The sequence below is a fragment of the Anabrus simplex genome, chromosome 4 (assembly GCF_040414725.1).
Source record: "Anabrus simplex isolate iqAnaSimp1 chromosome 4, ASM4041472v1, whole genome shotgun sequence".
NCBI classification, from domain to species: Eukaryota; Metazoa; Arthropoda; class Insecta; order Orthoptera; family Tettigoniidae; genus Anabrus; species Anabrus simplex.
The window spans coordinates 452,663,832-452,690,798 of NC_090268.1; the positions used below are offsets into that span (position 1 = coordinate 452,663,832).

The 26,967-nt window shown below is 40.3% G+C and overlaps 1 protein-coding gene across 1 annotated transcript in view; it reads left to right on the forward strand.

Moving 5' to 3' along the window:
- zda (peptidyl-prolyl cis-trans isomerase zonda) overlaps positions 1-26,967 on the forward strand; it is a 184,417-nt gene that overhangs the window by 68,398 nt on the left and 89,052 nt on the right. The window contains exon 4 of the mRNA XM_067145935.2: positions 894-1,102. Within this exon, the coding sequence (XP_067002036.2) occupies positions 894-1,102 (209 nt within the window). The remainder of the gene's footprint in view (positions 1-893; positions 1,103-26,967) is intronic.

Genomic DNA, 26,967 nt, shown 5'->3' on the forward strand with positions numbered 1-26,967 from the left:
AAGCAGTCTACGTACGTACGGATGGGAAGGTATAAAGTTGACTGTTCTGTATGACCATGAATTAAACGCAGGGATAAACGCTTAAAAAGGTGGGTAGTCTACTTGCACTATCTCGGGCAAGATCGTTTGAAAATGTTAAGATCCCGATACGGCTGTATGGTCGAAGCACAGTGAAGATTGTATGGAAAGAAGTGTACCGGCATTAAATGTTCATAAAACTATTGAAAGGGCAGCAAAAACAATATGACTGCGACCGGCATATCGAGAAGAGTTATCTGGAATGCTGGGAAGTAGCATGGGTCCACTTGTTGTTGTTGTTGTTTATATGCAAATAAGCCCATTAAGACTATGCTTGCGTGCGTTCTCCTTCCTCTGTGCCCATATTTCTTTTACTGTGGGCTTCAAGAGTTGCTGATAATTTCATTGGGCACGGGGAAGCTGGAGTTGCACATTATGGTCAGAATCTGTATCTGAGTTGCGCAAAGTAATGGCTGTAAGTGCATTTTTCTCTGGTGGTTGTAGTGTTCACTCAGGGTGCACCTGCAACCTGTAGACCCTGTGCTTTTTGAATATGTTCTGCTCTTCCTTTCTACATAGTTTCTCTTCATCATACAGCATGATACCTACTTCTCCTCTCCTCTCCTCTTCCTTTTTTTTTTTGATGCTTTTTGTGCCCTTGTGTATCTGTTGTTGATATCTATGTAAAAACTAAACAAGTTCACAATCATTTATCCACATTATGAGCTGTAGTTGGTTCTAGTTTCCTGGAACAATCTTCCAGGTGACCCAAAATAAGCAAGATCCTCTCTCGTTGTTTTCTCTCCTGCAGGAGTCCACAGCTGCGGCTGATAACTGTAAATGTAAGTGCTGTATGTGTGAATGTGGTTTTACAGGTCGTACAGGGCCTGGACCTTGGTCTTCCATTAATGGATGTAGGAGAGGAAGCTCTTATAGAGGTAGGACCAAGGTTCGCATACGGCAACATCGGCCGCGGTTCAGACATTCCTCCTAATGCCACTATCATCTACAAGGTTGAGCTACTCAGTGCCGAGCATGAGCCAGACTTGGACACTTTGACTGCCGCTGAAAGGAGCAGAATAGGGTAAGTTGTTATCCACAGTCCAGAATATATACAGACTGCTTTTTGTAATCTGTATAGAAAATAAGAGCTTTTTCTGTACATTGCTCAGAATTTTAAAAGAAATGTATTTCTGTATTGGTCATATCCACAGTAACAAGGAAATGCACTTCTTATTTTTCCGTGGTTTCTGTTTGTCTGTCTGTCTGTCTGTCTGTCTGTCTGTCTGTCTGTCTGTCTGTACACACATCACAAGAAAACGGCTGAAGAGAATTTAATGAAAATTTGTATGTAAAGTCATTACTAGAACCCGGATTTCCATGCACTATCAAATCTCAAAATATGCATGCATTAATGCACTATCATATAGCAAAACATGCACGATAAACTGGAAATATGCACAATCAAAATTCACTTCTTTTTGAAACATTCGTACAACTAATTTCTCCAAATTGCCTTGATTTAAGCTCGTCCGTTTATCTGTCAGCACATCCTTAAGCACAGAAGTTCTACGTCACAAGAAGAGACAGTGCATAATTAATTGAAGACATTTGGGACAAAGTGAGGTCAAATTGTATGTCTTTTGCATTTTCACTACAATAAGTCTTATATAAGCTTGATGATATAGATGTTGATTCCCATAGGGAATCTGAAATATTTGTTCCGAATGAGTAAATTTATAATACCAATATAAATGGTCCGTTATTGGACATTATAAATTTTCCAGCTAACTCATTCCTGGTTGCCAGCGTTTCGCCCTCGTGTGCTAGGCTGGGCTCATCAGTTGGTACCTAGCACACCTACCAAGACGCTGGCTAGTGCATACCGTGGAGGCCACTGCGTAGGCTAATTGTAGCCACCGGCAGTGCCAATGCACTATGAGACACTTTGTCCCATTATCAAAAATTGATGCCTGCCTGGCCATCAGATGATATAGATGTTGATTCCCATAGGGAATCTGAAATATTTGTTCCGAATGAGTAAATTTATAATACCAATGGGACAAAGTGTCTCATAGTGCATTGGCACTGCCGGTGGCTACAATTAGCCTACGCAGTGGCCTCCACGGTATGCACTAGCCAGCGTCTTGGTAGGTGTGCTAGGTACCAACTGATGAGCCCAGCCTAGCACACGAGGGCGAAACGCTGGCAACCAGGAATGAGTTAGCTGGAAAATTTATAATGTCCAATAACAGACCATTTATATTGGTATTATATAAGCTTGACGAATCAAAATCAGGATTTGAACGGATCACTTTTCTTCAACTTTTATCTAGCTGCCTCAGCTATAGCCTACTTCTCCACGCGATGATGGCAGACACATTTGAATCTCCTCAATAACTGGCATTGATTGCCTGCTCGATAACAAAGTGACGACTGAGAGTTCCCGGTAGGAAAATCCAGGATAACAACGGAAGAGGGTTCAGTGCAAAACCAGCTGCTAGCTCAGTAACATGGCGTCACAGAAATGCGATACAAGTTTTATTTTGTTCGTCTAACACAGACGAAAGAATGACCCGTCAATGAGTAATGCACAATTTATGGTTCGATTTATAACAATGTATAACTGGGACAATTTAATCCCAAGAATTACACAGATCGACGTGGGGCCTTCCGGCTTACGTCAATGTTTACTGAAGCAGCAGATAAGAAAGTGTTTGGTTAATTGAATTATATAGTAATTTTGGTTGTCATGTAGGATGCCAAGGATAAATTCTCTCCGTTTCTCAGTAATAGACATTCTGTATAACGTGAAAAAGGCCCCAAATTCTGCAAACCAACATTCCTAAAAGGCACTATCATGTATGGTAGAATTATATATGCGCCAAAGTCACAAGAAAAGTCATATTATGCAATATTAAAGTCCAAATATTCGCTATTAAATCCAAAATCTTAAAAATATGCATTATGCATGAGTTTTGTCCTAAAAAGGCCAAAACATGCAAACATGCACGGAAAAAAGAACGGTTATTTGGAATCGTTAAGCCATAAAACGAATATTTGCAAAGTTTGAGAATTGTAACCAGTTTATTTAAAAACATGCATTTGCATGGAAATCTGGGCTCTACTCATTACATACCAATGCAATTTAGGCTATAAATCATTTTATTCACGCTGAGTGAAATGGTAGTTCAAGGGAAGGCTTAAAATTTAATTCTCAATTATTTATGTTATTAATGGTTCTATCGATAAACCCTACATAACTGAAGTTATATAGAATTAAATTCCCGATCATTTACCGTATGTCTTATATATTTTTACCATACCGGCTATAACAACAGAGATATTCATGAATTTGTATTTTTGTTGCTAAGTCAATATCAACGCTGAGCCATGAGAAAATGGGTTAACATAATTTAATGAAAATTGGTATATAGAGTTTGGGAATAAGAAATTACAGTCTAAACTATAAACAATTTTATTCACCCTGGATGAAATGGTAGTTTAGCGGAAGGCACCTAAAATTTAGTTTTTAAATACGTATGTTATTGGTCTTATAGAAAAGTACTACATAAAAAAAAAGTTATGATCATTATGTTTTATTCAATTTTACTGTACTGAATAAGATAAGAGTGGTATTTCAGAGTCGAAAGAAAATTAAACGTGAAGGCCTACAATATCGAAATCTCATAAAATTGATCAACAATGACATTACATTGACCATTGTTTGTTGTGATATTCTTTGCCTCTTACGCTGCCACTCATCTCCGATAGATGGAATTACTGCTGCGTACCAAGTATAATAGCCTGCCTGAATATTGGCAGGAAATGGCTGGGGAGTTAGATAACTTTCTTCTTTAGCATGCTATTCCTCTGATTTATGCATTTCCTGATACCTGCTTGTACGTAACACACTGGTTCATCGTAGTATTTCAGCTATTCGATCCCTACTCTGACGCGCTGATTGGAATGATCATTGCGCACATTTAACAGAATAATGGCAGAGGCTCACTTATGACCTAGTCTAGAATTACAGTTTCGGCCTATTACAAATTATAGCACCACAATTCACTAAATAACTCAAAATTCAACCCTCTTAAGAGCCCTTTCTTAAGAAAAGCTTCTTGCTTTTCACTTTTATTAAATTCTACATTCATTTTATTCCACATTAGCAGTGAAGAGGGGATTTCTCCTCTGGCTTGGAGGAAAAATTTGCCTCCAATTCAGGTAGCTTTTTCCCTATTAGTGTAGGGAATTGAGATTTTCTAACTCATTAGATACTCCTATTAAACAAATGAGAAGAGGGGCATGGTTTTTGCCCTGGGCTTCTCCACCATTCGCCCCCTGCCTTCACCCCCCCCACAGAAAATGAAAGTGTTCACGGCTGTCTGCGGCCTGGTCATTCCAGCTCTGGAACTTTGGACTGTTAGATTGGCAGTGTAGTAAGTACTGTTAGATAAATGTGAGAAAATGTGTCGTTTTTCATTTGATAGAGTATTTCATATGATAGCATTGCTTTCAGTCACAACATTCCTATTCACGTCATTGTAATGACTAGGGCAAGGCATTTGATATTTTGCATCTTTTTTGTATGAAGGCCGAAAGATAGCTCGAGTATATATACATGTGTTGCATGAATTGACTGATTAAATAAGGGCATTTTGTTAGGGGTTTTTTTGTTTGCATTTTTTGCTGTTTACAAGAAATAGGTCATTTTTGGAGCAATTTTAGGTCATTTTTGGCATTTTTAATTGTTTTCTGGTAAGTGTTACATTTTGTTATATTTGGATATTTAATTAATGTTACTGGGGTTTTGTGGATCACAGAGAGGTGAAATTCAAAGATTCTCTTAAAACTTTAGAAATAAAGGTTATATTTCTTTTCAAATTTCAAACTTAACAAAATTCTTCACTAGGTGAAGAAAAAAAATGTCAGGTACAATAACAATTTTGATACAAGAGCAGACAACCCCAAAATAGGGAATTTATAAGTTTTGAGCTTCAAGCTCCCAATTTACAAATTTACAACCTTGCCAATGTTGCATTATTTAGACAAGGACAGAAATATCTCAGTTCAAGAGCACTTGGCTCCAAGGGTTACAAAGGCCCCACACACTATTACACAATTACCTGAAAAGAGCTTACGGCCTACTCAAGGCAATTTTACATAAAACCTTACAGTCCCTGGCCTCTCTAGGCACAACCTGCAATTTACCATCTAGTTAATACAGGGGTATCTAGTACCCATACTACTGGGCCTTCGTTGAAAAGAAGAACAGGTTAATTTACTGGCCCAAACTCAAAATGTATGGAGGCTTACACTTGCGCTCCTTGAAAACCAAGTATAAAACCCTAATTGGGCTTGCGGCCCGATGATACAGAGGCTAATCCCAAGCTTCTGAGGTGACTAGAATGATAGGTTAATTTAATGCATTACAGGAAAAGAAACAGTTACAAAATCATAGTCACCTCAAGATAAATTGAAGGGGAACTTGAGAGGGTAACGCACCCTCTATTCCCGATTTACAGTTTAAAACTTTATGAAATTTTACATGAAAAGGAAGAAGTTTACATTTTAGAAATCAAACGGTACATAGTTAAAGCTTAGAACCTTCCCCTCGCGCAAGTTTGCGAGATAGCTACAGAGATAGAAAACTGGTGGCCATTACTTGGGCTGATGTTTCTGCCTGCGTCTCCTGTCTTAACACACACACATTCAGTACTTCGACAATCAATAAGACAAGGTAGCTTGAAAAAGCCGCAACTTATATACCCGAGGGGATGGTTCGAGAAGGCTCTGGACTAAATCCGGATACACCCTCTAATTTTTATTGGATAGTTTAAAAGTTACAAGAAGCCTATTATTGGCTGAAAAATAATTACAGAAAATTTCCCATTAGCCAGAGTCAAAGCTGGTGGAATGAGATGGAAGTGTTGCAAACCTTGAAATATCAAAATAAATGAAAGATAATTTAGTTGAGAAAACATAAGAACACAAAACTTCTTTAAATCACTAGTTCTTCTACCGTGCACCAGAGTACATAACTACAGTTTTTGTAAGGACATGTATGGAGAAAAGTTCAAACTTCTTGCTGTACACCAAAACAAAGTAAATAAATAAATCCAGTCAGTTTAGGAAACTTTAAAATAACACAATACTCTGTTATTTATGAATGTGCCGGGCTGAGTGGCTCAGACAGTTAAGGCGCTGGCCTTCTAACCCCAACTTGGCAGGTTCGATCCTGGTTCAGTCCGGTGGTATTTGAAGGTGCTCAAATACGACAGCCCCATGTCGGTAGATTTACTGGCACGTAAAAGAACTCCTGCGGGACTAAATTCCGGCACCTCGGCGTCTCCAAAGACCTTAAAAAGTTGTTAGTGGAACGTAAAGCAAATATTATTATTATTATTATTATTATTATTATTATTATTATTATTATTATTATTATTATTATTATGTATGAGTGACATCTTCCAGTTAATGTCCCAACTTGTTGCACTAGCTGTTTCAAGATTTGTATGAGAGATAGCGTTCCTTAAGGCGCTTCTTTTAAATGTGCGGAGTTGAGGTGTATCTCGCGGTACCATTAATATTACTTATGTTTTAACTTAGACAAATAACTTGCTCAAGAAAGAAAGCAGATTTGCAACATAACCTGCTGCCACTAGTTTTCAAGGGAAGAGTATTTTCAACTCGATTACACTTCCAAGAAAACATACTATAAGCAGTACCTGCTTCCCCTATATGTAAGACGCATAATGGACTTGCCCAAGCTGGGCATTGCTCCTTATCTTCAGCTAGATAAGAAGGAAGTCGGTCGCCCGTGTGCTGAGAGTAGAGTGAATTCTTTGTTTACAAGTACTGTAAGATGCCCAAAGTTAAAGGAAGTGCAATTGTTAAATTAAAACAATTCGTTACACAATATGGAGAAAATATTTTTTCCACTGATGGGAAAATATTATTTTGCAAAGTGTGTGATGTGCGAGTTTCAGCAGAAAAGAAGTTTACAGTTTAACAACATGTGTCGCGAGAAAAACATAAACGTGTGCAGCGACTTGAAGATAAAAGAAACCGTGGCATACACCAGACACTACTGGGTAAATCTTCAACATTTTCTCCGTTTTGTGAGAAACTGTGTACAGTATTTTTATGCGCTGATAATTCACTGAACAAATTGAACCATTCAAAGCTGCGTACATTCTTAACCCTTTCCCGCCCACATTTTCAGTCCGCTTATCGCCAGATTTCAACCTATTATTTAGGAAAAATTGAAGCAGAGCGCTCTGTTTCAGAAAAAGTTAAATATAATAAAACCTGTTGATCACAATGCATTCAAATTTTCAATAATATTAGAAAACATACCATCACATCCATTTCCGTATTCATTGAGTCATAAGGTTGTTGGTTAAAACCTCCACCCCGCTAATTGTGGTACTCGACACGAAGGTAGGCTCTATTTGTCAGATTCTCATGTTGTATGAATCCCTCTAAACCAGTAACCGCATGATTCTGGAAGTGGAATGTATTGTACCAGGAACTGTTCCAGCCCTGTACATTGTTTTATTGTTGCCGAAACATATGAAAATGGGACGGCAATAATATCTGTTCATGCGTCCGACATCTTGCGCTAGCGCAAGGCGAAGCTCCTTGTAGCGAGCTGGACACGTTACGAGGAACGAGTCTGCAGGTGGAAGATAGGAAAACTTAAAGGGTCCACCTTTTCAATACAAAAAATGTTATAGTTTATTTATAACATGTATTTGCACTTGGAACTAGTTTCGACGCTGTTTGGCGTCATCATCAGCCAAAATGTGGGAAATAGGCCAGCATGTAGGCATTTATATTATACAAGGCGTTACATTAAACAATACATCTTACAAGGAGATAAAAACAGGGACGAATATAGAAACAAATGAATCGTTGAGAAAGCAAAAGTTATACATATTAAAAATAACCTTAACCACACATCTTGCAGTGTGAAAGTAATCTTCTTGAATGATTCCTGAATATAAAACACACGCGCACACATTTCTGAAGAGCCAGCAGGCAGGACAAAGTAAAGTGAAACCTTAAGAGTTCTTCTGAGAAGAGTTCATCATTCTCAGAAGAACTCTTAAGGTTTCACCTTACTTTTTTTTTTCCTGCCTGCTGGCTCTTTAGAAATGTGTGTGCGTGCGTTTTGTATTCAGGAATCATTGAAGGCAAATATTTTTGCACTGCAAGTTGTGTGGTTAAGCTTATTTTTAATATGTATAACTTTTGCTTTCTCAACGATGCATTTGTTTCTACATTCGTCCCTGTTTTTATCTCCTCGTAAGATGTGTATTGTTTAATGTAACACCTTGTGTAAAAAATTGTGTTAAATGAAGGAGTTATATCATGTTCAAGAACATGCTTTCACGTCTCTGCACAATATTTAAAATGAAATTTACCGTTGGTCTTTATAGCTATTGTTGAGAGTGAAGGAGAATTTCCTGTTGTGGATGTTTATCAGGAACTCAAGGGAGACTTCATTAGTTAGTCGGAACATAGAAATAATGATGAACTCTTCTCAGAAGAACTCTTAAGGTTTCACTTTACTTTTTCCTGCCTGCTGGCTCTTCAGAAATGTGTGCGCGTGTGTTTTGTATTCAGGAATCATTCAAGACGAATATTTTCGCACTACAAGATGTGTGGTTAAGGTTATTTTTAATATGTATAACTTTCCCTGTTTTTATCTCCTTGTAAGATGTGTATTGTTTAATTTCCTGTTGTGTATATTTATCAGGAACTCAAGGGAGACTTCATTAGTTAGTCGGAACATAGAAAGAATGATGAACTCTTCTCAGAAGAACTCTTAAGGTTTCACCTTACTTCTTCCTGCCTGCTGGCTCTTTAGAAGTGTGTGCGCGTGCGTTTTGCATTCGGGAATCATTCAAGGCAAATATTTTCGCACTGCAAGTTGTGTGGTTAAGCTTATTTTTAATATGTATAACTTTTGCTTTCTCAATGATCCATTTGTTTCTACATTCGTCCCTGTTTTTATCTCCTCGTAAGATGTGTATTATTTAATGTAACACCTTGTGTAAAAATTGGGTTAAATGAAGGAGTTATATCATGTTCAAGATCATGCTTTCACGTCTCTGCACAATATTTAAAATGAAATTTACCGTTAGTCTTTATAGCTATTGTTGAGAGTGAAGGAGAATTTCCTGTTGTGTATGTTTATCAGAAACTCAAGGGAGACTTCATTAGTTAGTCGGAACATAGAAAAAATGATGAACTCTTCTCAGAAGAACTCTTAAGGTTTCACTTTACTTTGTCCTGCCTGCTGGCTCTTCAGAAATGTGTGCGCGTGTGTTTTATATTCAGGAATCATTCAAGAAGATTACTTTCGCACTGCAAGATGTGTGGTTAAGGTTATTTTTAATATGTATAACTTTTGCTTTCTCAACGATTCATTTGTTTCTATATTCGTCCCTGTTTTTATCTCCTTGTAAGATGAATTGTTTAATGTAACGCCTTGTATAATATAAATGCCTACATGCTGGCCTATTTCCCACATTTTGGCTGATGATGACGCCAAACAGCGTCGAAACTAGTTCCAAGTGCAAATACATGTTATAAATAAACTATAACATTTTTTGTATTGAAAAGGTGGACCCTTTAAGTTTTCCTATCTTCCATTCTCAGTTCAATACGGACAAAAATGAAATTCTTAGGTTTAAATGAGTCTGCAGGTGACGTCAATATCACATGTTACATGCCTCTCCATCGAAGGTACTAGAAAGAAAAGGCCTAACTTTTCAGCCGCTTAAGTTTCGGACATGAGACATGTATCATCATGTAGCTCGTGTTCCAAATGCAAACATATATTAATTTCAGTAAATTCCGTCAAGGCATTCTAAAGATATTAGCCAATTTCATCTCTGTGATGTAGCAAGCAGCCTTGAGCCGTACTGAATATAAGCAGAGAGCCAGGCCACAGCAGTTCAGTTCACGTCGAGTTCGCACCAAGTTCGCACCAATTTCACATTGAGTTCGCGTCAAGTCTACATTCGTTCACAGCTGGCTAGTATATCACTCTGCGCGCGTCGAACCAAGTATTCCTGCGACCGGACCTCGCACTACTTAGAAAGTTTCGATGGCTAGTTGATACTTAGTCTCTACGATACCAGTGAGTAACCTGTACATTGTGGGACTTGTAATTCGTCTGATATTCAGACGTAGAAAATGAACGTGTGTAATTTCAAAGTCTTAAAGACTTATAGTATTCAGCAACAGTGGTAAATATCTTAGTTGACGTGTGAATAACCGTAACCAACTTGGGGTTAACATAAATACTTCGCATGGTAATGATCTTGGACTATTTGAGCTTTGAATTTCATGAGTGTTGGTTATAACACTTTGATTGTCTTGGGAGCCTAGAACACTGTCATTAGTGTAGAAGAACTGTTTGCGCGTCGTCATAACAGGCTGTGCTATTTAAAATTAATGCATGTGGACTAACTGTGTACCCAGTATTATCGTGAAGTATAGGACTTATACTTGAATAATTGAGGTATTACAAGAGAGAGTCGCTTATTTATTTTACTGTGAAGTTGAGCAATTACAAACTGTGTTCCAAATGTAAGTTAATTTAACCCTACGAACAGTGAGTAGTAAGTGGTTAGATGAACTGTGCCGTGAACGATATTTCTCATGATCGTGATAGACGATAAAAGACTCACTCCGACGTATTTCTCATCGAAGTGAATGGTGATAAATTGTGAAACAGTCACCAGTGATAACTGTGCAAAATCAAATAGTGCATGTTTTCGACGTAGAACGACTGAGATCGACGTAGAACGACGGAGATCGATGTAAAACGACGGGGATTGACGTAGAACGGCGGAGATCGACGGAGATTTGGTACTACGCGGGAATGGTTCCAGGGGCGTGGTACCATGGAGCAGCTTGAGGCCTGCTGACAGCCGAATCCCAGATTGCTGTTCGCAGAGTGGTTTTCCACTGTTCGAGAAGGCGTATATCAGGTGATGTCAGTGCTTTTCCATTAAATTCTGACTTTAAGCAGGACCTTTATGAACTAAGTCATTACGGACAAAGAACATTAAAGAGTTTTATTTAATTAATATTCTACTTGAACAGTATTAACGTTTTCCAAGTCAAGAAAGACTTTCAACAACAAAGTGCTCCCGTATACTCCCATTTATTAGAACTTTGAGGTATCAATTAAATGCACTATTCGTGGTGAAAGTATAACATAAACTACAAATTTGCCATATTTTTCATAATGTGTGCTCAGAACTTTAAAAGACTAGATTTGATTTCAAGTTTAACGTGTTCTCGAGAAGAAATTTGCTTTACTCAATTTATGTAGGAAGTGTAAATATGAAATCGCAAATACCCCTAGAGAGAGAGACTTTAGGATTTCTCATTTATTTACAACATTTGTGATTTATGACATGAAGAATATGATTGACATATCAAATTGAGAAATATTCAGTTAAATTTCATTTGAATTAATATCGATGTTCTGTTGTTAAAAAAAAAAAGGGGAGAATGAGGATTTATTTTCAATCAAATATTCATTATTTGGCGACACAATAGAAGGGCATTCCATAGAATGAAATAAAGGAATGAAAGACGTAATATCTCTTATTTCGCCTTGCCATCCTCTCTCTGTACCATCTCCTAGGGACTCAGTACCCGTTAGAAAGACCTCATGCCATTAACAGTCAACTTTTCCTGGTACAGTATACTGTATATCAGCTTCTATTTTCCCTGAGCAAGTGTCTTCACATTCTGTATCTTTGTTTCCGGAATGTGCCTGTTTGAATGCTGCATTGATATATGCAAGTGGCTATCTCACTGAATAGTTTGTCTCCTCCTAACATATGTCAAAAATAATATATTTCTTGTAATACTCTTTCAAAATTATGGACAGGTTCAACATCATCCATATAATCATTCGGAGTAACGAAACAAAATATTTGTGTTAACTGAAGTGCCGCGGCATCGCAATCAGGTCCTAATTCTCGATATCTGTTTTCTCTTACATCATTGTTATAACTAAAATTATCTTTGTTGATACGTTATTCCCTCACTAAAACTTCGCCTCCACCCCTACTCAACGATTCTGTGTCACTTTTGTCGCCTATATTCAGCTCAGTTTCAATATCCGCAGTATTCAATCCCGCCATGTTTACGAACAGAACAGCTGTCCCGCGCTCACGGAAGTTCAAGACAGTTTCCTAGGCAACGTCAAGACAGATTATTGCTCTTCTTTCATTTCCTAAGCCTTGTAGATCGTACTGCCTGTTCATAAATGCCTCATAAACACTTCAAAGCCAAAGAAAACAAAAAACTATCGTATAGCTCGCGAAAGTTTGCAGATAATGCAGTCGGGCGCTTTCGGGCGCTAAGGACCGGAAGGCAAAGTGAAGAGTCGGGTGCTTTCGGGCGCTAAGTGCGGGAAAGGGTTAAAAGAGGAGACGAGAAAATCTATACCAAATCCCAGAACGTTAGGTAGGTGCTATGACAAAATGTTGCAAAAAATAAGGATAAACGTAGGAGACTGAAACATATGGGTATGCGTAGATGAAACAACAGACAGTATGGGACGATATATAGCCAATGTTATTGTAGGCGTCCTGGAAGCAGGGAATGCTTGAGAACCATTTCTACTACATTGTGAACAATTGGACAAAGCTAACCGGTCAACAATTAGCGAACTGTTTGACCAGTCTTTGAGGCTGTTGTGGCCTGATGACATTCGGAATGACAATGTGCTGCTTTTAAAAACAGATGCACTACCCTACATGGTGAAGGCTGCAAATTCGTTACGTGCACTCTTCTAAAAAATGGTGCATCTCACATGCCTAGCCCATGCGTTACATTGGACTGCGGAGGAGGTATGACATAATTTTCCTGAAGTTGACAAGTTAATTGGGTGCATAAAGAAAGTGTTTTCAAAAGCCCCATCTAGGGTTGAGTATTTCCCAATTTCTGGCCTTTGGCTACTCAGTAGTAGCAAGGCTCTGTTCAGCGTCTTTGGTTTTTGTACGTCTTAACGATCGGACACACCTTGTAAGGTGGTCCGCTCAGCGGCTCCAGCCATCTTGGTGTAAGCATGTTTTCTTTTCTCAAGTGTTAAATTAAAATGTAAATTCATTTGTTCGGAGTTTACCTTAGACCCTGGCTTTCACCATTTGGTTTTGTAATGCCTTAGTTCGTCAGCTAGGCATGTCCTTCGTTTTGGAGGCAATTCCTTTTATTAACCTTTTGTGTAAATGTAAATTTTAATGTTCCTTCCGAGTTGCCTCCAGTAATTCCGCATCAATTTAGTGTACACCTGTTGAGCTATGCGTCCCTCACTGATGTGTATTAGGTGAGGACTGCCCCTCTATAGGCCTCTGTGCTAAATTTAATTTCCGTTGTTTTCTTTCCTTGTAACATTTTACGAATTGTCTTGTAAGGTGTTTGTAATTGTCATATTCCCTTTAAATTTTCTGTGTAAATTTCAGCGTCGAAGTTATGCTCACCTATTTAAATGTAATTGTAATATTGTATAGATATTTACTTTTCTAAAGAACCACGGATAGGAACCTCATGGTTCGATTTAACCTTTTTCTTAATTGATGATGTTATCCTTTTAATTGATGCTTTTATACCTTGTTAAATTTCAGTGTGTTGAGTAAATTAAACTAAAGGGTAATGCTCTCACGTTTCTTTCCCTACAACATCACATAAGATCTTGTCCTCTGTAGGGTTTCCCGGCCTGCTTCCCATATATCCTTTCTCTAGTTGTCATGTTGATAACTCTGTGTAGCCGCGTGTGTGTTGTTGAAATTTAAGATGTGTTTCCTGGTGTATCATTGGCTGACTTCAATCTTTCAGGTTTCTTATTTTGGATTATTAAATCATTACGTGTTTTATATGTAACTTATATTATGTGCACCTCTTCTGCATTGTTACGATGTTTTGTGGACCGGCAGAGGTGAAAGAAGGTGCTGGGATGAATAAGTCTCAACTTACGAAATTAAAGTTAATTTAAAATTTAACAAAGGTTATATTTTCTTTTCAAGATCAAGAAATAACAAGTGTAACAGGTACTCAGTAGCATATCAACAAATTAAGAATGTACAATTGCAATTTGTTAATGGATTTGGGCTTCGAGCCCCCAGACACGCAATCCTTGAGCAATGAGCCCAACTTTACCTATACACAAGGTTTAACAAAGGGGCAGAAAACCCCAATCATGCCAAGGAGCACTAGCTCCCAATTACCCAGTTTAGGACAATTACATGGCCCCAAAATACCAACTTGAGTGGAGGCGTAACTTGCACTCCTAATCAGCTTTTTTAAAACCTATTTGGCACTAGGCCGCTTATGCAAGGGCTAATCCCATACTACGGAGGTGACATGATAGGAGAACTTTATTACATTACGAAGAGAAGGGAAACTGTTACGAAAACGTAGTCACCTCAAAACAATATGAGTGGGAGCTCGAGAGGGTTAGGCACTCTCTATCCCAATTTGTAGTTAAAGAGACAGAATTTATACCAAGTGTCTTTTACATTTTAAAGGAAAGTTACATGATAAAAGTTTCGAACCTGCCCCGAGGGTTAAACTGGTGAGCTAGCGAGAAAATAAGTTATTAAAAGGCCATTACCTTATGGATGAACTGCTGCCCGAAGAAAGAGGTGCTTCCCGCCCCCTGCTACATAATCACACTAGGATAGATGTTACTGAAGTGGCCCGGAGACCAGAAAATCAGCAGTTTAAATACCCTCGTGGAACATTCGAGACCTTTCAAGAATGAGAACCCGCACCCCCCTCAATTTTATTGGCTAGGATCAAGCAACATCTCCATATCGGAGAAGACATACGTTATTGGTCAAAAATTAATTAGAGAAATTTGCGATTGGCTAAATTCAAAACAAGCGGAAAGAGAAGGGTTATACTGCCAACCCAAACAATGACTGAAACAAAGAACAAACTTATGAATACCAAATTTCTTCAAAAGAAAAGTTCCTTCACTTCGCACTAGGGTGCACAATTGTAGTTCTTAAGTAGTGCCATCTAGGAGAGAATGTTCACACTTCTTGCTACAGAGAAAACAAAAACGAATCGAAACTGACATAGTTCAGAACACTTCAAAATTTACATTAGGGACATCTTCTGAGAAATCTTAGAATTAATGTGGTTGTTAAAGTTCAGGCTTCCCCCAGTAGAGGAGTTTCAACTGGCGCAATGTTTGAATTAGGGGCGTGGAGGTGTACCGCCCGGTACATGCTTAAGGGAGGGTTGGGGTTACAGTAGTAGAAAATCAATTTGAAACGTTTAAAAACATTTCGGTACATTGAAAATGCTGCATCTAAATGCATGGAGTCTATCTTATATCTCATTAAAACCCGACACATGTTCCACAAGTTCAGAGAGATAAGAAAAATACATTCCGGTGGAAAGTTAGACCATCCGTGACAGAAAACGCAAAGACTGCCATCTTTCGTACAATCGCGGAAGTTACGGGATCGTCCCACGTGAAGCAGTAATGAGCCATTTTGGCAAATACACCCAGCTCGGAGCAAAACTGAACTGACACAAGAATAAAAACTGGCCCACCGCTCACCTCGGCGCTTCACTTGCTCTTCATTCGGTGAGTGTAATCAGTCAAATATTCGTGTGTTGTCTGGCATTCTTTGATTCGATTCCTTCAGTAACCTGTAATTTCCCTTTCGCTGGAATAGCAGCTCGCAAACCAGTGTCTGCTTTCTTAATTTTAGGAGTTACCATTTCAAACAAAAATAATCAAACTTATGTAACCCCAGTCTGTTTGAGATCTTTGGTTTCAAATTCCTTCACCAGGGTTCAATCAATCAATCAATCAATCAATACTGATCTGCATTTAGGGCAGTCGCCCAGGTGGCAGATTCCCTATCTGTTGCTTTCCTAGCCTTTTCCGAAATGATTTCAAAGAAATTGGAAATTTATTGAACATCTCCCTTGGTAAGTTATTCCAATCCCTAACTCCCCTTCCTATAAATGAATATTTGCCCCAGTTTGTCCTCTTGAATTCCAACTTTATCTTCATATTGTGATCTTACCTACTTTTATAGACGCCATTCAAACCTATTCGTCTACTAATGTCATTCCACGCCATCTCTCCGCTGACAGCTCGGAACATACCACTTAGTCGAGCAGCTCTTCTTCTTTCTCTCAATTCTTCCCAACCCAAACATTGCAACATTTTTGTAACGCTACTCTTTTGTCGGAAATCACCCAGAACAAATCGAGCTGCTTTTCTTTGGATTTTTTCCAGTTCTTGAATCAGGTAATCCTGGTGAGGGTCCCATACACTGGAACCATACTCTAGTTGGGGTCTTACCAGAGACTTATATGCACTCTCCTTTACATCCTTACTACAACCCCTAAACACCCTCATAACCATATGCAGAGATCGGTACCCTTTATTTACAATCCCATTTATGTGATTACCCCAGTGAAGATCTTTCCTTATATTAACACCTAGATACTTACAATGATCCCCAAAAGGAACTTTCACCCCATCAACGCAGTAATTAAAACTGAGAGGACTTTTCCTATTTGTAAAACTCACAACCTGACTTTTAGCCCCATTTATCAACATACCATTGCCTGCTGTCCATCTCACAATATTTTCGAGGTCACGTTGCAGTTGCTCACAATCTTGTAACTTATTTATCACTCTATAGAGAATAACATCATCCGCAAAAAGCCTTAGCTCCGATTCCACTCCTTTACTCATATCATTTATATATATAAGAAAACATAAAGGTCCGATAACACTGCCCTGAGGAACTCCCCTCTCAACTATTACAGGGTCAGACAAAGCTTCACCTACTCTAACTCTCTGAGATCTATTTTCTAGAAATATAGCAACCCATTCAGTCACTCTTTTGTCTAGTCCAATTGCACTCATTTTTGCCAGTAGTCTCCCATGATCCACCCTATCAAATGCTTTAGACATGTCAATCGCGATACAGTCCATTTGACCTCCAGAATCCAAGATATCTGCTATATCTTGCTGGAATCCTACTAGTTGAGCTTCAGTGGAATAACCTTTCCTAAAACCGAATTGCCTTCTATCGAACCAGTTATTAATTTCACAAACATGTCTAATATAATCAGAAAGAATGCCTTCCCAAAGCTTACATACAATGCATGTCAAACTTACTGGCCTGTAATTTTCAGCTTTATGTCTATCACCCTTTCCTTTATACACAGGGGCTACTATAGCAACTCTCCATTCATCTGGTATAGCTCCTTCGGCCAAACAATAATCAAATAAGTACTTCAGATATGGTATTATATCCCAACCCATTGTCTTTAGTATATCCCCAGAAATCTGATCAATTCCAGCCGCTTTTTTAGTTTTCAACTTTTGTATCTTATTGTAAATGACATTGTTATCATACGTAAATTTTATTACTTCTTTGGCCTTAGTCTCTTCCTCTATCTCGACATTATCCTTGTAACCAACAATCTTTACATACTGCTGACTGAATACTTCTGCCTTTTGAAGATCATCACATACACACTCCCCTTGTTCATTAATTATTCCTGGAATGTCCTTCTTGGAACCTGTTTCTGCCTTAAAATACCTATACATACCCTTCCATTTTTCACTAAAATTTGTATGACTGCCAATTATGCTTGCCATCATGTTATCCTTAGCTGCCTTCTTTGCTAGATTCAATTTTCTAGTAAGTTCCTTCAATTTCTCCTTACTTCCACAGCCATTTCTAACTCTATTTCTTTCCAGTCTGCACCTCCTTCTTAGTCTCTTTATTTCTCTATTATAATAAGGTGGGTCTTTACCATTCCTTACCACCCTTAAAGGTACAAACCTGTTTTCGCATTCCTCAACAATTTCTTTAAACCCATTCCAGAGTCTGTTTACATTTTTATTTACCGTTTTCCACCGATCATAGTTACTTTTTAGAAACTGCCTCATACCTGCTTTATCAGCCATATGGTACTGCCTAACAGTCCTACTTTTAAGACCTTCCTTTCTATCACATTTATTTTTAACTACCACAAAAACAGCTTCATGATCACTAATACCATCTATTACTTCAGTTTCCCTATAGAGCTCATCTGGTTTTATCAGAACCACATCCAAAATATTTTTCCCTCTGGTTGGTTCCATCACTTTCTGAATCAGCTGTCCTTCCCATATTAACTTATTTGCCATTTGTTGGTCATGCTTCCTGTCGTTCGCATTTCCTTCCCAATTGACATCTGGCAAATTCAGATCTCCCGCTACAATCACATTTCTTTCCATGTCGTTTCCCACATAGCTGACTATCCTATCAAATAATTCCGAATCCGCATCAGTGCTACCCTTTCCCGATCTGTACACTCCAAATATATCAAGTTGCCTATTATCTTTAGAAATGAGCCTTACACCTAGAATTTCATGTGTCTCATCTTTAACTTTTTCGTAGCTTACAAATTCTTCTTTCAGTTTCTCCTTTATTATCTGTTCTAGCTGGGAACCACGTAAGTCTTACAGCAACAGTAGGATAGAAAAGGACTATGAGTGGGAAGGAGGAAACTATGGTCATAGTGCCTGAGAGAAAACCACGGAAAACCATCTTCAGGGCTGCTGACAGTAGGGCTCGAACCCACTATCTCCCAAATGCAAGCTGAGAGCTACGAGACCCAAACCACACATCCACTTGCTTGTTACCATATTCATTGCACTGACTCATCCACTGTCTCTTCCTCGTATGATCACATCTACTCTTCAATAAGTTATTTGAGTGACTCGGCCCAATACTCGGTAGGTGTAATTCCTGCTTAAGTTTCCCTTTCCTCTTACCTTCCCTTCCCTTGTAACACTCCCTGTTCTTCATCGTCACTCTGCTGTTCTATCTGCAGTTTCTCGTATGGATTCCTCAGCGATACCTCTCCTGAACTCTTTTCCTTACAAGATCCCGTGACCTTCAGTTTCCTTCCTCTTAAAACATTTGCTCACCTGTCTTCCACAACCTCTCACCCTTCCTTCCCCTCCCCTCCCTATTGTATACCTACCATATTCTGTACATCGTTTGAAGCAGACCTACCTTTATTCCTGTCTTTGGTTAGGGTTCTAATTAGTGATGGGCGAATGATACGGAAGTTCGAGCAGGCTCGAGTCGGCCCGATACGCCACGTAGGCTCGATGCCGTATCGAACCTGTTCGAACTGTCAGGCGACACCACAAAACGACTAAGCGGAGCGCGGCCGGACAATTCGTCCTATTAGATTACTACTAGGTACACTCAGTATATTTGTGTGTGGGGGGTGGTGAATACAACGTTCTCAGTGAACGGAAAGAGCATTTGTTTAAGTCTTTCTGGCAGTACGAACAACAGATTGGTAATATATATTTCGTTAATATGTACCTTTGCATTTTACATTTTGTCCGCTCTCCAGAAATGCGTTTCTGTATAACTTTGTCGTGTTTTGCAGGCTTAATGTTTTTAATCGTTACTTTCAAGTACCGATAGTTAACATGTTTTTCGTATGCTACGAGCTATTATTTTCTCATTAATAATTAGTAATACATTATTATTTTTTTGCTGTTGGCTTTACGTCGCACCGACACAGATAGGTCTTATGGCGACGATGGGACAGGAAAGGGCTAGGACAGGGAAGGAAGCGGCCGTGGCATTAATTAAAGTACAGCCCCAGCATTTGCCTGGTGTGAAAATGGGAAACCACGGAAAACCATCTTCAGGGCTGCCGACGGTGGGGCTCGAACCCACTATCTTCCAGTAATACATTATTATGTCCGCCTCTGTGGTGTAGTGGTTAGTGTGATTAGCTGCCACCCCCGGAGGCCCGGGTTCGATTCCCAGCTCTGCCACGAAATTTGAAAAGTGGCACGAGGGCTGGAACGGGGTCCACTCAGCCTCGGGAGGTCAACTGAGTAGAGGTGGGTTCGATTCCCACCTCAGCCATCCTGGAAGTGGTTTTCCGTTGTTTCCCACTTCTTCTCCAGGCAAATGCCGGGATGGTACCTAACTTAAGGCCATGGCCGCTTCCTTCCCCTCTTCCTTGTCTATCCCTTCCAATCTTCCCATCTCCCCGCAAGGCCCCTGTTAAGCATAGCAGGTGAGGCGGCCTGGGCGAGGTTCTGGTCATCCTCCTCAGTTGTATCCCCCGACCCAGAGTCTGAAGCTCCAGGACACTGCCCTTGAGGCGGTAGAGGTGGGATTCCTTGCTGAGTTCGAGGGAAAAACCGACCCTGGAGGGTAAGCAGATTAAGAAAGAAAGAAAATACATTATTATAATAGACGAATTTGTAATTATTTCAGACAGAGCAGATAATGGCCGGTAGAAAAAGGTCATGGACTTGGGACTACTTTGAAGAGCTTCCAGACAAATGCACACGATGTGATAAAATACTAAAAAAACGATAGTAAAATACATCGACGATGATAAGACCCTTCGTCCTTCGTCGAATGACACCATTCCAAATGAGGGGCAGACACCTCCACATAAACGACGTCGACATATGCAGGTAAAATATTCTTAATAGGTTCCGTTTTGTTTTTCATGAATAGCACAGTGGACGGACGCTCGCATTAGAATGGTAAGGGTCTACATAGTTACTCTACTGTTGAGGTGTACAGTTTATACCGATTTTAACGTGCCTAAGCATTACGTTATGAAACCATCAATTTATTCATTGATTGGCAATTAGTCCGCCTCTGTTGTGTAGTGGTTAGTGTGATTAGCTGCCACCCCCGGAGGTCCAGGTTCGATTCCCGGCTCTGTCATGAAATTTGAAAAGTGGTGTAAGGGCTGGAACGGGGTCCACTCAGCCTCTGGATGTCAACTGAGTAGAGGTGGGTTGGATTCCCACCTCAGTCATCCTCGAAGTGGTTTTCCATGGTTGCCCACTTCTCCTCCAGGCTGTTGCCGTGATGGTATCTAACTTACGGGCACGGCCGCTTCCTTCCCTCTTCCTTGTCTATCCCTTCCAATCTTCCCTTCCTCCCGCAGGGCCCCTGTTCAGCATAACAGGAAAGGCCGCGTGGGCAAGGTACTGGTCATCCTCCCCAGTTGTATCCCCGACCCAGAGCCTGAAGCTCCAGGACACTGCCCTTGAGGCGGTGGTGGTAGGATCCCTCGCTGAGTCCGAGGGAAAAACCAACCCTGGAGGGTAAGCAGATTAAGACGAAGAAGAAGGTGGGCAATTAAAGAAAACGATGCCGAAAACCGAAAAAGTAGCTAGTGGGTCGTAAAGCCAATAACGAACAATGGGGTTCTTTACTTCTATGGTCATGGCCCCAAACAGGAAATAAAAACCCTTTACATCCTCACTTTAAAGCGCTGGGGATATCGGGCTAGAAAAATATAAGGGCCAAGAAAGAATAATCATTTTATTGGCTTTACGTCCCACTAACAACTTTTACCGTTTTCGGACACACCAAGGTGCCGGAAGTTAGTCCCGCACGAGTTCTTTTACATGTCATTAAATCTACCGACACGAGGTTGACGTATTTGAGCTAGTGATGGGCAAACGATACCCGTGTTCGAGCCGACCCGATACACGCCGAGGTTTGAGCCTGTTCGAAGCAGCTCGAGCAGTCACATGACCGAACAGGCTCGAACCTCGGCGCGTATCGGGTCGGCTCGATCCTGCTCGAACACGGCTATCGTTCGCCCATCACTAGCTGTAGCCTGAGTTAGACTCCGCCTTCGGTCATGTGACTGCACGAGACTTTCGAACAGGCTCGAACCTCGGCGCGTATGGGGTCGGCTCGATCCTGCTCGAACACGGGCATCGTTCGCCCATCACTAGCTGTAGCCCGAGTTAGACTCCGCCTTCGGTCACGTGACTGCACGAGAATGCTTCGAACAGGCTCAAACCTCGGAGCGTATCGGGTCGGCTTGATCCTGCTCGAATACGGGTATCGTTTGCCCATCTCTTGCTGTAGCCCGAGTCGGTCACGTGACTGCTCGAGCTTGCTTCGAACAGGCTCGAACCTCGGCGCGTATCGGGTCGGCTTGATCCTGCTCGAACACGGGTATCGTTTGCCCATCTCTTGCTGTAGCCCGAGTCGGTCACGTGACTGCTCGAGCTTGCTTCGAACAGGCTCGAACCTCGGCGCGTATCAATTCGGCTTGATCCTGCTCGAACACGGGTATCGTTTGCCCATCTCTTGCTGTAGCCCGAGTCGGTCACGTGACTGCTCGAGCTTGCTTCGAACAGGCTCGAACCTCGGCGCGTATCGGGTCGGCTTGATCCTGCTTGAACACGGGTATCGTTTGCCCATCTCTTGCTGTAGCCCGAGTCGGTCACGTGACTGCTCGAGCTTGCTTCGAACAGGCTCGAACCTTGGCGCGTATTGGGTCGGCACGAACACGGGTATCGTTTGCCCATCACTACTGATAACGAAGGTGGGTGCTTTCACATATTACTACATTCAGTCATTGACGTATATCTTATGGGGAATAAAGATTGCCCATAAAATTAGCAGGCTTAGATTTTGATAATATGCAATGAAAAGGACAAAGCATATATCCGTAATATTTCCTGCGTATTAACAGAAGTATTTCCTCCCAAGGCAGTACTGTGTGCCTTGTAACAACTGTACGTTTGGCGCAACATTATGAATAAAAAACCGAACCAAACCCCATGGCGCAACAGCCCCAAAGGGCCATGGCCTACCGAGCGACCGCTGCTCAGCCCGAATGTCTGCAGATTACGACAGATCCTCTCATCTGTTATTCTTGGCTTTCTAGGCCGTGCAAAATTATGAATACAGTAATATTATTGTTACAATGTCATGCTTTGGGCGGCTAAGACACCTGTGCAGTGCGGCAGGCGATGTTCTCCTTCTGTCCTCAATGTTTGGGGGTTTGAATCCACACCTTGGGAGAGAATCACCTTTTTTGCTCGTATAGAAGAATTTGAGTAAGAAAGGATTGACTTTTTTTTTTTTTTTTTTGCTAGTTGGTTTACGTCGCACCGACACAGATAGGTCTTATGGCGACGATGGGATAGAAAAGGGCTAGGAGTGGGAAGGAAGCAGCCGCGGCTTTAATTAAGGTACAGCCCCAGCATTTGCCTGGTGTGAAAATGGGAAACCACGGAAAACCATTTTCAGGGCTGGCGACAGTGGGGTTCGAACCTACTATCTCCCGAATACTGGATACTGGCCGCACTTAAGCGACTGCAGGTATCGAGCTCGGTGGATTGACATCTCATCAATCGTGTGCACAAATACATGTATAAATGTTATTATGCAGCAATGTTACTGTCTGATTGCCTGAAATATATATGAAAATCAAAAGTGACTCGAGATTTCAAGCTGTATCCTTTACCATAATTCAGGTCAATCAGTCCGGTAGTTTTGGAGCCCATCTGGAACAAATAAAACAAGACAGCATCTTATGGTGTTAAATATCCTGACCCCACCAGGTATCGAACCCAGGACCCTTGTGACCAAAGGCCAACATGCTAGTCATTGAGCCATGCAGCTGAGCGAGAAATTTGTCAACAACTGAAGATAAAATATCATACATTTTTAGTCTTATAACCATTCAAATATGTTACTATTACAACACGTTTAATGGTTTCCTTTTTATGTATTTATACGGCCCAAACAACTCATTTTAGCAGACAGTTGGTTTATTCGGATGGAGACATTTGTAACGAATCATCGCACAAACACAAATTTTGATATGTCTCCAATATATAGGTATGGGTTGAAATTATATTGTGTACAAAAGACACGGAAGTAACAGTAAAGAGGACGAACCGGTACTGTCCAGCATAATACTCTTATATATCCTTCTCAAGTTTGCTGGGTGTTAGTAACAGCAAGGCGCTAGAATGCGGCGCGTACAAAAGCTCGAGCTAAGCTCGAACTTGCTCGAACTCTAACGTCATCTGTTCGAGCAGCTCGAGCCGGGCTCAAGCACATCACTAGTTCAATTATCTCCTTCAGACTTTCCAACTCTGCCTTCATACTCCTTAATCCCCGTTCACACCACAGTCCCTACACCTGCATTCCTTAGCCATTTGTTAATATTCTGTATGGAAAAATCAACAAAAATAAAGGAATGTATTCTGTGAATTTAAGGGGTCATTTTATAACTGTTAAGGCTGATCTCCACTGATTAACATTTAACACAAACATGTTAAATTGAACATGTTAGAATTGCCATGTATGTTATAATTGCATCTTCCAATTGACTTTACATGTTAACTCAGAATGTTGAGGTGAACACTTTTAACATGTTGGCGTGTTTTCCACTCCAAGTGGAAAACTTATCAAGTCAATTCGTTGTTCATGAGATGCCGGCACAGCTTTGGCAACTTCCGTGTTGTTTCCATTTCATCAGATAGCTTAAACGACGTGCTTCTCATGAAAAAGGTAGGATTATAGTTACAGGCCACAAATACAGTACATGCACATTCTCTATGCACTATACTAAAATTTATAGTCAGAAATGGAGTGGAGCAAGGAGATCACTTTGGACTTAATTAATGATATACTGTAATAGGAAGGCCTTCTTTGCGGGATGTCTCATCGAAGGAATACCGAGATAGAGTGAGCAAAGTAGACAATTTCCAGGAACCCAAAATTATCTATAATTGTTCCCACGAGTGCATTGAAAAATACTAGCCTCCCTCCGCTCCCAGTACAATCAAAAATTGCAAAAAGTTCAGAAAAGTCGAAAGTTTGGGACTGGAGTGAAGAAAGTTTATACTGTGCGGAAATGCAGAGTTATCTCAAGATGCAGGTGAGGTGGAATAGCTGCTCGTAACTGTGTGTCCTCCTTTCTTATGGTAGGAAATATTTTTTTCAAAAACTTCATTAAAACCATGCTCAGACATTCTCAGAAAGTTTTTAAATCTGAACCTGTCTTCTACTTTTAGCTCATTCAAAATGGCATCCACATTGTGCCTTTTATTGAGATATTGTCACATCCACATTCTCCTCTACTTCATTCTCAAGATCTTGTAAGACACAACAATGGCAATAACAAAGGCCAAATCCTCTTCATCTGAGTCCATTGTCCTTGTTCGAAAATACAAGACACCACCTGAATGTATTACCACAAACTGTTATGATGAACTATAAACAAAGGAAGTCAAGATTAATAATGTTATTTGCTTTACGTCCCACTAACTACTATTACGGTTTTTGGAGAAGCCGCAGTGCCGGAATTTTGTCGCGCAGGAGTTCTTTTGCATGCCAGTAAATCTACCAACACGAGGCTGACGTAGGCCTATATGAGCACCTTCAAATACCAGCGGACTGAGCTAGGGTTGGCACTCAGCCCTGCGAAGTCAAGTTTAATATGTTCGTAAGTGTGGACACAATGTTAAATGAAACAGTATTTAACAGTTAACATGTTGATGGTGTCACCAGTTAACATTTAACCAGCCTTTAGGTTGTTCAGGCTGTCAAAACTTATTTATGGAGGAATAAAACTTAGAAAATACCTGAAGAAAGAAACAACTTAATTAAATTAGAATTAGTTTTGCCAAGCTGACAGTTACAAATTAACAGTGTCGAAACTGTGAAGATTTGGCTTCCACCTGCCAACCCTTCCGATTTAGCCGGAAACTGTCAGTTTTTTAACTTGTCTTTCGATTTTCTGATTTATTTTTTACTTCTCCCTATTTTTTTCCAATATAACCTCCAGTACGGCTAATACTCTTCGCCTAGAATAAATTCTTACGTGCTAGTGTAATTTTCAAGCCTATTTATTTGAGGCTTTATTTGGTGACTAACGTGTTTCCCGCGCACTACAGCAGCGTGTGTGCTTTACAGCTGGGAATTCGGGACGGAAATCGTCCTACAAGCGAGGGAGGCTGGCATGCGCTAGCGACTCCGTTAATCGGGATTCGGAATGAAAAAATGGGTTTGTTCTTACTTCGATAGCAGTAGTGGTGATGTGCGGGGGCAAAAAAATATACAGACATCAAGCAGTACGTGGGTTACAATGGACGGGGGATATACATCAAAACTGAAGAAACAAACTACAAAATGCTAAGTTTTTTGATGCTCTCTGAGAGAATTTCGACAGAGAGGTAAAGGTTGAAAGTTTATACCCATTTAAGTACAGTGATAGGAGTTCTTTAAAGATTTTTATCCAGTACTGCACAATAAGACTTTCACCAAAGGAACAATATTACACATTTATTACAATTAAATAGAAGTATGGCATTATTATACAATTAAAATAATTTAGTATTTGACTACACACTAAGGAACTAACGGACACTTTTTTTTTTTGCTATAGCTTTACATCGCTCCGACACAGATTGGTCTTATGGCGATGATGGGATAGGAAAGGCGTAGGAGTTGAAAGGAAGCGGCCATGGCCTTAATTAAGGCCAGCATTTGCCTGATGTGAAAATAGGAAACCACGGAAAACCATCTTCAGGGCTGCCGACAGTGGGATTCGAACCCACTATCTCCTGGATGCAAGCTCACAGCCACGCACCTCTAACTGCATGGCCAATTTGCCCAGTCTAACGGACACTAAAGAGAATGCCAGACTGACGAATGTTTAAACATAAGAGTTTAAACATGCGCGTGGAAAGCGGGTGACTCATACATCAGTCCATGGCCGTGGCAAAAAATAAACAAACAAATACCCCTGCTACCCTTACAGCATGTGTAAATTCTTCACTACTTGCTGTGGTGGTATACAAATTGGTTAGCCGCAACAAACGATATTTTGTGCCCGTGTCCACTAATAATTAAAGAAAATAAAGGAAAGAATTAGCAGATAAGACAACAGGGCTTGTACAAATTGCTTTAAAAAAAAAAAAAAAAAAATTCTAGTTTCAGCCGGCGAAAATGAGCAAAAAATGCAATATGTTATCCAAACAGTGGGGGAGGGAGGGGTGACTGCGCCCTCCCCACCCCAAATCGCCGGTACTGTTTGTTGTGTGTTTCGCGCGCT